At 42.1% G+C, this 13,044-nt stretch overlaps 1 protein-coding gene across 4 annotated transcripts in view; it reads right to left on the bottom strand.

Moving 5' to 3' along the window:
- asmt (acetylserotonin O-methyltransferase) overlaps window positions 1–12,733 on the bottom strand; it is a 37,190-nt gene extending 24,457 nt beyond the window's left edge. For 2 of the 4 annotated variants that reach the window (XR_008572480.1, XR_008572479.1), the window contains exons 1-5: window positions 12,392–12,661; window positions 11,355–11,529; window positions 9,728–9,857; window positions 9,597–9,665; window positions 1,823–1,941 (exon numbers count right to left, since the gene is read on the bottom strand). Coding sequence is in view for 2 of the 4 variants with exons in the window: in XM_054787641.1 (XP_054643616.1) it covers window positions 1,823–1,941; window positions 9,597–9,665; window positions 9,728–9,857; window positions 11,355–11,529; window positions 12,392–12,475 (577 nt within the window). In the remaining 2 variants the exon portion in view is untranslated. Of the gene's footprint in view, window positions 1–1,822; window positions 1,942–9,596; window positions 9,666–9,727; window positions 9,858–11,354; window positions 11,530–12,391 lie in introns of all 4 variants that reach the window. The other 2 variants (XM_054787641.1, XM_054787640.1) reach the window with 2 other exon arrangements.
- Window positions 12,734–13,044: the final 311 nt, after the last annotated feature.

Here is a 13,044-nt window from a genome sequence, read left to right as displayed (position 1 = left end):
CCATGCGGCTTCACAATACATTCGGCCAGTGACTCTTGTTAAATCGTGACCTTTAAGCATTCATTTTGATGTGGGTGTGCTTCCAAATGGGGTGCGATACACCCATTTCATTGGTTAACATCCAAAATCAAACACTCAGGGTGCACCCAAACACTGTGTAGAAACTATGCATCCTATTTCTTTCCTTTGAAGTCACTACAGAGGCAACTACAGCATCATTGATGAAGTCAACAAAGATGAATGTCAACAAAATAAAGCAATAAAGCGTGCAAGGAACCTTCATCGCATACATGATGTTTAATTTGACTGAGGCTCAACATTGCAATCTGTTGCTTGGCACAACGTCGGACAGCCAGAGGAGCTGAGCAGCAGGTGTGTGCCCTTCACATCCCTGCTGTCTACACATGCACGCTCTTATTTTGGTGGAGAAGCACCCTTGTGCATAAATATGAACCCACAAAGCAAGGCCCCGTGCGAAAGTCACTAAGGAGAAGACTGGGTGCAGAGGAAGGATGTCCTCAGTGTGTGGCCTGTTTTTAGTGGCTCCACAACGCCCCTATGTGGCCGATTGAGATATCACGTCAATGTCTGTATTGGGGTTTTTGCTTGACATGGTTTATTTACATAATTACATTTATGATCTGCCTTTACAAAGATAACAATGCTCAGTTGTGACTGACAGAGGGGCAGTGTAATTTATAAAATAGGGCCAAATATCAGTTGTGTGCACTACTGTCAGTCAAAATTGAGTGGAGTTGGGGGATACAGGTGTGTACATGTATGCAATGTACAGCATACATGTACCACTGTTAAAAAAGCCCCCCATCTTTACATGGTTATGTCTTTATGCTTCACTGTTTTTTTTCGTCAAGCATTGGGATTTTGTTCAGTGGTCCTTGAACGCACCTTGACAGTCAATCCGGCCTCAAAACTTGCAATGAGGCCAACACAAGTTAATATAAGATGGTGAGTCCTCACTGGAATTACAGCAAGCAAGCAGTGTGGATTATGTAGACGCAACCAGGCTACACCGTGACTGTTCATGGATCTTCTTGCATTATTATTCATTAGCGGTGAGGAGCTAAAGTTTTATACTTGAAATGTGTTTAATAGGTGTGTGAGGCATATTTAGGGATTAAACCTGATTGTGTCACAAGTCAACAATGGCAATTGAAGAGAGAAGGGAGGGTTTCTTGAGTTTAATCTATTCTAATAATTACAACAGTCACTTTTACTGCTGACGTTGATCCGAAATGGGAGGAGAACGTCAACCTCAAGCTAGCAGGAGGGTTTGGAGGGGGAGGAGGGAGCCGCGTGTCAAAAATAGACATTTTTAATGGGTGTATCAAGCATGGACGAGTGTGCTCTTTCCTTGGGAGAGGTCTGTTTTCATGGTGGTATTAGCATAATTAGCCATTTGATATTTACAAAAATACTAATTACCAATCTGTTGTGTCAGTAAACTGTCATGAAGCCCATCATGTTACTAATTGGAGTCTTTGTGATGCGTGGTGGGAGGGACAAGAGAGACTCCAGGTGTGGCGACTTTTGACTCGTGTGGGGACGGCCGACCGATTTAATAATAAAAAAAAAATAAAAAATTAACTCACAGTGCCTGCGGCGTGGACAAAAGGCCAAGGTGTGTTGCGCACACACACGCACTATACAGCATAAATATGTATGCGCTCTACAGCCAGCTGTCTCTCACTTCACGTGTGACACTAACAATTTAAAATGTTAATCACCGTGAACCGACAACCTCGGAGAAAATGACTTCATGGTGACGAGCAAAGCACTCACACTCACACACACACACACTTACCTCCAAGGTCACAGATGACCTTAAAAGGTGAAAGATCAAAGGCTGTGATCACATCTCTGCCGCAAACGTTCCATATGGAGTTCATGAGCTGCATGAATTTCACCATCTCCTCATCAGACCTAAGCACGCACACACACACCCACACACCCACACACCCACACACACACACACACACACTTTTATTCAGGGCAGCCATTGAGCTGCATTGAGCTAAGAAATGTTTGTTGTGCGACGACTAGTGATGGGAATTTCGTCTCAGCCGGCTCCCTTAAATGAGCCGGCTGAAACTGCTCCTCATATTTTTTTTGTTGCTTAATTAGATTTATTAACAAAATATGGATAAAATAGATTCCTAATATAAAAAATTTAATTATATCAAATATTTATTATGCATTTGGATTTATTTATGTCACACTGGCTCACAATGATTATATGTTTGAGGGAAAACAAGTCCTCCACATGCTTATCACCTGATTCAAAGCGTTGGCCGTGTAAGTGTCTGGGCGTGTGAGTCTGCCCATCACCGTCTCCGTCCCTCACAGGAGGAGGAGCTCACCCCTCCCCTTGTGTATGCTGTGTCCTATATTCGCTAACATTTCAGCATAATAAGTCAGACATTTTCTCAAGCCATCTGTTCAGGTTGTATTGAATTGTCTCCTTGCGTGCACTTTTTGTTAAATTGAACCGCTCAAAGAACTTGTCTCATCTCTCAACTATTTGGAAGAAAAGTGGGGAAAAAAAGACCCCAAAGTTCTGGTCAGTGGAGGAATGGAATGAAAGCATAGACAGGAGCCCTAACTCCACGTTCCTCACTGATGTGACAAAAAAGGAAATCACTGATATTGTCAAATGTAAAGCAAAAACATCAACTGATTGTAATGGAATCAAAATGGAAATGCTAAAAATGGTCATCAACGAGATCGCAGAACCGCTGACGTTCTATCATTCCAGACTGGAGCGTTCCCAAACAAAATGAAGACAGCAGGTCCAGTTTTCTAAAATGGACACAAACATTAATTTACCAACGACCGCCCAGTCTCCTTATTACCTCAATTTTCCAAAATCATTGAAAAGCTATTCAACAACAGGTTGGACAAATGTATTAATAAGAATTAATTACTCGCGGACAGCCAATACGAATACAGAGCTTAACACTTCAACTCCCATGGCACTGATCGAAATTAGCGAGGAAATTACTAATGCTATAGACCGCAGAAAGTGTGCAGCTGCAGTACTTATGGATCTGACAAAAGCTTTCGATACAATTAATCACAACATCCTAATTACAAAATTAGAAAGGTACGGAATCAGAGGGTTAGTTTTGAATTGGGTTAAAAACAGGAAGCAATATGTGAAGCTAGGAGAATACACATCTGCAAATATATCGTGCGTCGTACCCCAGGGGTCAATACTGGGACCAAAACTGTTCAACTTATATATTAATGACATCTGTAAAGTTAGGAAGCTAGTATTGCAGACGATACTACTGCTTTTTGTTCTGGAGAAAGTACACAAGGGCTCATAAAAAAGTTAAGGAAGGAAATGAGTATACTAAAAAGATGGTTTGATAAAAATAGATTATCCTTGAACCTAAGCAAAACTAAAGTAATGCTATTTGGTAATAGCAGAAAGGATACTTATGCGCAAATACAAATGAATAGTGTGGACATTGAAAGGGTGGACAAAAATACATTTCTGGGGGGTAATAATAGATAATAGATGAGCTGGAAATCTCACATTAAAAATATACAACATAAAGTGGCGGGAAATACATCAATATTGAATAAAGCAAAATTTGTCCTTGACCGAAAATCACTCCACACTTTCTTTTTCTCCCTGGTATTACCATATCTAACTTATTGTGAGGAGATATGGGGAAAGAACTATAAAAGTACACTTCACTTGCTAAATGTACTGCAAAAAAGATCAGTTAGGATAATCCATAATGCCGCGTGTAGAGAACATACAAACCCTCTATTTCTAAAATCACAATTATTAAAATTCGCTGATCTAGTCCATTTTCAAACAGCTAAAATTATACAAAAAGCAAACAAGAGACAAGAGAGGAGAAATATGACCTCAAGGAAAAACGTAACTTAAAAAGCGTGTACGCAACAACAACAACGCTAAAAACCTTCAGCATTTCAGTATGTGGAATGAAATTATGGAACAGACTGAGTAAGGAACTCAAACAAAGCACTAAGATGAGCGATTTCAAGAAACAATACAAGCAGTTGATGTTTGCAAAATACAAGGAAGAATCCTGAACCACTGTGTACATCCAATGCTATGACTAATCACTGCAACACTCTACTACTACTAACTCTACTACTACTACTACACACTACTAACTCTTCATTCTTGTGAGTTCATTGTCAGTACTCACGCACTGTCCAACTACGTTCTGTTATGTCTGTTCTATACTTATTATTTACTATGACTGTTATATGAATTATTTACGGCGACGAGAACTTTGACAATATTTTACCACATTGTTACCTTACATTATACATTACCTTATCATTTTCCTAAGTATTTTAAACTAGCAAAGACTACAGTATATTTGGAATACAGGAAGTGTATAGATGTATTGCAATTGATGTGAAATGGATGGGGGGTAGGATTAAATAAGCTTTGCTTCTTCCTACTCCTTTTGGACATGTGGAACTGTGAATTGTACGATGTGATGTATTCCAATGTAACTTGTACGCATGTTGCAATAAATTAAACCATTACCATTTTGGAGCCAGCAGCAGGTTTTCCCTTGGAAAGTTATATGCTCAACATGGAACAAATTGCTAAACAAATGAAAAAACACAAAAACAAAGACAAAAACAGACAAAAAAGTCCACTCTGACTGTGTATTATTTGTAAATTTGCAACTATTTACTGTGAAACATCAACAAAACATTACACACTAAAATATCTTGCCTTGTGTGCGTGTGTGTGTGTGTGTGTGTGTGTGTGTAATCCCTCCCAGTGTCGACACATACAGCGCCACACAGAGAAAAATACAAGCCAGCTCTTTAACTTCCAAGAGCCAATTCAAAGAGCCCGATCGTTCGCAAACTACCCATCACTAATGCTGTCGCCAAAGGGTTTACTTGCTCCACAATAAACACACACGCGCGCAGTTTCTCCGCTTCAAGAAAGGCAGCACCCCATGGCAACACATCGTGTGTGTTTGGGAGAGACGGAAGAGCCCGTGGTGACTGCTGCTGTTCTGAGAAATCTCCACCTCATCACCCAGCACAGTACCCTGCCACGGGGCACACACATACACACAAACACAAATCAGAGCTACTTCCAAAGTGTCCAGACTTGAGAGTAGTAAAGCGATTTGATACATGAGCAAACTTCGGATGACACACTGACCTCCGCAAGAACTTTGAAAGTGACTCACTGTTTTAATATTGCAGCTCTTTGCTCACAGTACCTCGGATGAAAGGACTGTGGGGCCAAACAGGCGGCTGTCGGCTTTCATTTGGCAACATTTCTCCACAACGTCCTGCCCAATGACAACATATGCCACCCCACGTTTGGAAAACGATGGAGACGGACAGGAATATCATCATACCAACGTGGCCACAGGTCGGTGCCATCTGCACTGCTGCACAAACGTGGTTGCATGCATTAGCATCATCGGATTAGCAACATTCTGCTAAGACTAAAAAAAAAAAAAAAGGCACTCTAGGGCAGACCAGAACAACAAGGTGAGATGTTTCGCAGTTGTGCCTCACACAAGTGGAAAAAGAAGTATTCCTGTCACATTTTCACATATTCATAGATAAACCCATCTTGCAAATGTCTGGATTTGTGAAAAACTACCAAAATTAAAGGATTCACAACTTGTCCCATCTACTCTATCTCTAGCCTAGAGCTAGACTCGAGCTGTTCTACCTAGCTCTAGTCTAGCTCTAGCCCTAGCGCTGGAATCAGGTCTACACTAGAGAGGTCCTATCTTGTCAAGACTAGAAAGGACACATCCTGATTCCTTTCATTTTTGTGCAGTGCTAATACTTTACACTGCTACCCCTAAACAAGAGAAAAGACACAACTAAATCCCTAAGCAAAACCAACAGGACACACACCAGGACAAACAAGAACTAAAAACTGATAGAAAAACGCAAAACCCAGCCTGCTGCTCAGCTTTATGCCAGCAGCCAGCACAAAGCAGCTGAGCGGCCCTGGAGCATGCCGAGGTGGAAACGAGCCTGCTGCAGGCGAAGGCAGAGCGCAAAGAGTGGAAGGTGGAGGGTGGTGAGAGAACGTGCAGAGCACACTTGCACTCATTTTCAGGCTCCAAAAAGGTGGGGCTAATCAGCTGCTTCCTGCAAAAACTAAACAAAAAGATCAAGCGCAACAAAAACAGCGCTCAAACGTTACAGAGAGGTCCTGAGTCATTTCATTTCAGGGCAGACCTAATACTTTTTTGTAAACTAGAGGCTACAGCTGGAGTCAAGCTCTAGCTCTAAACTTGAGATGCGACCAGTCCAATTGCGATCTAGGAGTTGTCCCTGAACCCTTTGGTGTAGATCTACAGTAATACTTCTTCACAGACTAGAGAGGACAGTTGTATTCTACCTCTAGACTCCAGCTGACTACAGTCGCAGGGGTCACCAACCCGTCCATCATGAGTTACTAGTCGATCTTTAAGAGTTTGCGGGTCGATCGCGAGAAAATGTATTATCATATCAGTGCCATCACCTCCCAGAGAGCGACCAACAGGCATGCATTTTGTCCACTGAACACGCCCGTACGCCTGGCTGATATCCAGGCAGCAACCCGTGAGCCACAGCAAGGAGCCCAGTCCTCAAAACCGGGCCGGAGGTACACTAGTACACCGGCTCGCCTCCTACACCGACTCACCTCCCCCCGCGCTAGCAAAAAGGTCGAGCGAGAGAGAGGGAGTGAAAGCTCTGCAGCGATGTGCTTGCGCACACAACAGTAACTATTGCACGTTAATAGGGCTCAAAGTCTGCCTTTGCTAGCTCCAAGTTAGGGCACTCCATAGACGTGCACCTCCAACAAAATCTTTGAGCCACGACGACGCTGCTCGTTAAGGGCTGACTGTTGTAGCACATTGACCAGCACCTCTCTCCTCAATCTGCATCGCTCGGCCACTACACTGAGCCCATCCATCCATTTTCTATACCGCTTCTCCTCTTTTAGGGTCACGGGGGCATGCTGGGGCCTATCCCAGCTGACTCCAGGTGACAGGCGGGGTACACCCTGGACTGGTCACCAGCCAATGGCAGGGCACATATAGACAAACAACCATTCACACTCACATTCATACCTATGGACAATTGAGAGTCTCCAATTAACCTAACATGCATGTTTTTGGAATGTGGGAGGAAACCGGAGTACCCGGAGAAAACCCACGCACGCACAGGGAGAACATGCAAACTCCACACAGAAATGCCCAGAGGAGAATCAAACCCAGATCTTCCCGATCTCCAGGCTGTTACTGTGTTGGCCAACATGCTAACCACTAGACCACCGTGCGGCCTACACTGAGCCAACAAGCCAAATAGTTGTGGTTTGCTCATGAAGCCGACGCTACAAGACCAACCCGGACTAAGGGCCACAAAAGTAGGGGTGTAGGGGTTCCCAGAGTACGGCTCAGGGGCCATCTGCGGCCCGTGGCATACTAGACACAGTATATATCCCGTGTGTTGGGGGGGGTAGATATTGTGCAGGTTCACGGCCGAGACCAGGGATCTTGGTCTCAAAAAGGTTGGTGACCACTTGTCTAGAGCTAATCTAGACAGGAGTCTTGCTCTAGCTCTAGACTAGATATGGTCTATCTAGTCCTTTAGGATAACACTAGTCTAGAGCTAGAGTACAACTGTCCTATCTAGTCTTTGAGCATGAATTGATTAACCCTGCTCGGATGAGGGGCGAAACATATTCTAAGATAACCTGAACAGACCTGTTGTCGATTAGAGATGTCTTATCTAGTCATGACTAGATAGAACAACCTATTTGATTTTGGTGCAGATCTAATACTTTTTCACAGACTAGATAGATCTAGACAAAGACTGAGAGGCGAAACGTCTTCTAGGACGGGTCCAGTTGCGATGGATTCAATGACCGGGATGAATGAGAATATTCCCAGCCCTTGCATATACCATACATACTGTATATTCTAATGTCTTTGCCTGCAGTATAACACAACACAACACCACATCCAGATGTAGAAGATCCAGTAATTTGCCCTTGAAGTGACATTAATTTCAAACCCATCTGACCGGTTTAGAAAACGCATCAGTCACTTTAGGCAAAATGATTCAGTGATGAATATAACAGCAAGGCGTTTATTCGGCTTTAATTTTCTCATTATGCAATCCTGTACGTGCTTCCAGTCTCCAAATGGCTCTAAATCTACACACTCTCTCTCTAGCTTTGTCTCAAAGGTTTTTTAGAGTGTTAGAATTTGAGCCATATTCCAGACTTGGCGGTAAATTATTCAGGTGCATTATGCGGCTGGTTAATTGGCACGGAGTAAACAAGAGTGGGAATCATGCAGCCAAGCTATGAGTCATTCTGCTGCTGCTCCAAGAAAGCTCTCAATGACTTCCGTGGTTGTTTCCACTGCTAATTTCCCCTCCGTATCCTCGGGGGAAATCAGCGGGGACAAACAACTACGGCTCTGCATTTCAGCCTCGTGAGCAGGTGTTGATATTTACTTTTCTATCAATTAGCGGTGAATGACAAGTGCATCTTTTCAAGGATGGATGACATTGTTTGCGCACGTCTCATATTTGGAATATTCTCACATGCAGTGCGTCTTTTTATAGCACCATTTATGTGAGGTAATCAGATGGTCTGCATGGTAACATTGTGAAATGACACGCACACAACAATAATGCAGTTAATAACTGAGGCTACGGGGCAGCATATAAGTGCACTTGATGCATGCAATATACATAGTCCCTCTCAATAAAATCACTTAAATTAAATTAATAAATGAAATACAATACAATACAGTCACTCTCAATAAAATATACAGTGCCTCTCAATAAAATAAAATTTAAAAATTTTATGTAATAAAAATACATTTCCTCTCAATAAAATAACATTTTTTTTTAATTAATAAAAAAAGGTTCAAATCCATTAAAAAAATAAATGTTTTAAAATAAAAAATACACATTTTCTCTCAAAATAAAATTTTCAAACACTATATTTTTTTATATGTACAAAACAAAAACATTATTTCAAATATTTTATTATAACTTTTCATGGGACAACACGGAAGAAATGTCACTTTGACTAAATGTAGTACAAAGTAGTCAGTGTACGGTGTACACTCACCGTGCGACCAAAAATAACACATGTACACACAATGTAACTGTACCACACGGACTAAGTGGGTATCAAAAATAAACAGACACAAAAATACATGCCAAACAATACTATTTTATACCAATCTATAACCCGCAAGGCATGCTGGGAAGCCCCCACGCACACTTCCCCAACAGGGAGTTACCCAGCATGCCTTGTGGGTTATAAATTCTTATAAAATAATATTGTTTTGCATGTATATTAGTATGCAAGCATTTATTTTGAGACCCCCATAGTCCGTGTGGTGCAAATTACATTGTGTTCTTTGTTGCATAATTTTTGGTTGCACCGTGTGTGAGGGTGGCCTTTTGTTTGATGACCTCCTGTTGGTTTGTGTTGGGGCGATACACTGTATAAAAAGTGAATAGAATATTGTGTTTTGTGTCTACTGTGTGTTTGTGTGTGTATCTAAATCAACGATTGTTACCTGTACAGAGCGTGAAACAAGTCTTTAGAGCTGACACCAAAGGCTTTTTCATATTGGTTTGTTCCATCCCTGCGAAAAATACATTATTTTATCTTTGAAATGTGCAGAAAACGTGCTGTATGTTGACTTACCTGACAGCGTCAGTCAGGTAGTGCCAGCAGAGATAGATTGTTCTGGAGCTGTACTGGATAGAATGGTAGAGGGTTGCGGAACCGGAGCGGGTCAGATAGAGGCTGGCCTGCTCTGTGTTACTGTAAGACACTGACAGAGAGAGCAGGTGCAGGTGACAGTGAATGAGATCCTGAAGGTGTTGAAACAGAGTTTGACCTTTCAGGACATGTGGAACAAGAGAGGGGATAAAGAAGAGGTGAATGGACTGCTCATGTCTTCAGCTCTACATTTTTATTAGTGAATACAATATTCAAAAGACATTATACCTACAGTATATCTACAGTGGTGTGATTTCTTATTTTAAATGCAGAACCCAAGTTCGTTTCAGCTAGAGGTCACGAACAGATGGATTTTTTCGTAGACAGCAGAATTCATGGTTCCATTTATCACAGCAAGTCTTTCAGGTCCTGAAGCAGCAAAACATCCCCAGACCATCACACTACCACCACCATATTTTACTGTTGGCATGACGCCAGATGTAATGGGACAAAAAGTTCAACTTTTGCCTCGTTCGACCACAAAGTATTTTCCCAGAGGTATTGAGGATCATCAAGATGTTTTCTGGCAAAATTGAGATGAGCCTTAATGTTCTTTTTGTTCAGCCGTGGTTTTCGTCTTGGAACTCTGCCATGCAGGCTGTTTTTGCCCAGTGTCTTTTTTTTATGGTGGAGTCATGAACACTGACCTTAACTGAGGCACGTGAGGCAAGCCTGCAGTTCTTTTGGATGTTGTTGTGGGGTCTTTTGTGACCTCTTGGCTGAGTCGTCACGACGCTCTTGGGGTAATTTTGGTTGGTCGGGCCAATCCTGGGAAGGTTCAACACTGTTCCATGTTTTCGCCATTTCTCACTGTGGTTCGTTGGAGTCCCAAAGCTTTACAAATGGCTTTATAACCTTTTCCACACTGATAGATCTCAGTTAATCACAGTTATGTTTTAATAGGGGGGCAGTAGAGGATTTTATTGGAGACCCAAAATTGGATTGCAGACACATTCTGAATGGGACAGTTGCTCATAAATGACATTAATTTACTGTAAAAAAAAATAATAATAATAATAAAGAAATACAAACAATTTAAAACAGATTAACATATTTTTGAAGGTCATCTTCCTTTCAATTTTAAAATTGTTTTTTAAATAATTGTTTAAATCTTTTATGAAGATACCGGTATCTCGTTCCCAGGATTCATACCAGGACTGATGTATGTTTTCTTAAAATAGCCCAATAAATTCAGGGATACAAATAACTTTCAAGATGTAAAAAGCACTAAAAATGTTGATATTTTTCATTCAGCTCTCACGCAATTTCTTCTGATAAAGATCACCTTAAAGTGTTTTTTATTTCATCTTTTGACACATTCTTGTGTCCTTTCCTGATCAAATAGGTGCATGACAGCACAACTTTGAGCGATGTGTGATCCTCGTGCAGCTAGACCGGCTTATAGGTCATTGTGTATTTTCTGTCAACTTAAACACCCAAATTATTGTGAGTAGACACACGATTCCAATCCAAACCATCTTTATATGATAAAACAACAAGTGCCAGTGTAATATTTGTCTTTCAGTCTTGATGTTGCCAGTGCACTCACCTTGTCCATTATGCTGGTGCGTCTCCAGCAGCTGAAGGCCACTGCAGGCCGCTAGGAGTCTCTCGGTGCCGTCCAGACTGGCGCCGACCGTCTGGCTGATCTCTTCCGCGGACAGAGGGCGTGCTGCAGCCAACAACACGTCGAACACACCAAGCTCGCAAGCTGTGAACAGCGTCTGGAGGGTCAGAATCAGGGTCATTGGAGTATAAGGCATACACACTGTACTGTCACTGCTTTCTAAGTGCAATGATGCACCCATTGGCATTACTGTACTGTACATCCCATATTATATGCATTAACCTTAGCAAAACAGAGTTTGTAAAGCCACTTTGACAAACACGTCTTTTCTGATTGCTTAAGAGGTTCCACACTGCAATCTACTGGTCCGCTGTATGGAACAAGGGTAAGCATTATTTTTTGTCATTGTGGGGCCCTATTTTGTGCAATGGCACCAAGTCAGCGCCAAGTGTAGAGGAAAGAAAAAAAAGAAAAAAAGAGTAATCTGACATCACATGATAGCACTCGGGCAGAATCAGAGAATAAAATGGAAGAATTCACACACTTCCTCATGAGCATTTGGTGGTGTAATGGTACAGATGCTGCCTTTGAAGGCAGTCAACCTGGTGTCAATCCCAGTCAAAGATAAAGTGTGCTTTTTGCACAAAAAAAAAAAATGATTCAACAATTTTTCACATTTATCAATAGTATTCCAGAACAAACAAAATTCTGGTTCAGCTAAAGTGGTATGAAAATAGCTTTTCATGGGTCAGGTCCTAGAGATGTGGTGACCACAGCTGCCCAGGTTCAGCCCAATGGGATTTTTTTTTTCATGGTGGCATCCCTGTTGGGGCGTAGCCTTCAAATAAAATTCTGCTTAGGGCTCCAATTTGGCCAAGAACGGCCCTGATCGTGTCAAAATCAACAAATTATCGTTACATTCACCTGCAGGACAATCCTGTCAATGTTTAGACTTAAATGTAATTGTTTTGGTTCAACCACAACAGGACTGCCATCTTTAGTCTGTAAATGTTTGTTACCTTGGAGACTAGGAAGCCTTCCATATACTCCAGTATTTTCTTGGGGTACGTGTCGGCAGCAGGTGCAACCTCAGTGGAGTCCATTTCTCTTCTGCCAGACGTGTTCCTCTGCCTGCGAACCGAGTGTCCCTGCAAGGTGTCTTGAGAGGTGGAGAACAAACCAGGCTGGAGCTACAGAATGTGCCCACCCAGCAGTGGTAGCAGTGGGCTAAGCTGATTAAAACCCGTAACCCAGATTAGAGCAAGGGCTCACCCCGCCACTGGACCGTGGAACAAAACACACTGCAGCCTTGTTCGCTATCATTCATCCCCACTCTCGTCAATTTGCAAATTGATCAGTGACGCCTTCGCTTTGCCACTCGGTCTGACCCACACATGGGTCATACACATGCAACGATTCAGTCAGTCCCAGGTGGTGTAAGGGTACAGCTACTGCTGTTTAAACGAGAGCATAGGTTCAATCCCAACCCCAGACAGTTTTTATTTGGTTAATTTGCACAAAAAAACAATTTATTGAACAACTGGTTTCCCGTGTTTTTGTGTTACTGAAAATAAAATGCTTAGGGCCCCAATGTGGTTGGGATGGCCCTCTTTGGGATGAACTAAAACAGGTTCAACATACGCAACATCTGATCCCACAAATGGCCTTCTGG

This window comes from Dunckerocampus dactyliophorus, chromosome 9, assembly GCF_027744805.1.
Source record: "Dunckerocampus dactyliophorus isolate RoL2022-P2 chromosome 9, RoL_Ddac_1.1, whole genome shotgun sequence".
Classification (NCBI taxonomy): domain Eukaryota; kingdom Metazoa; phylum Chordata; class Actinopteri; order Syngnathiformes; family Syngnathidae; genus Dunckerocampus; species Dunckerocampus dactyliophorus.
This window is presented reverse-complemented; position numbering and strand designations above follow the sequence as displayed.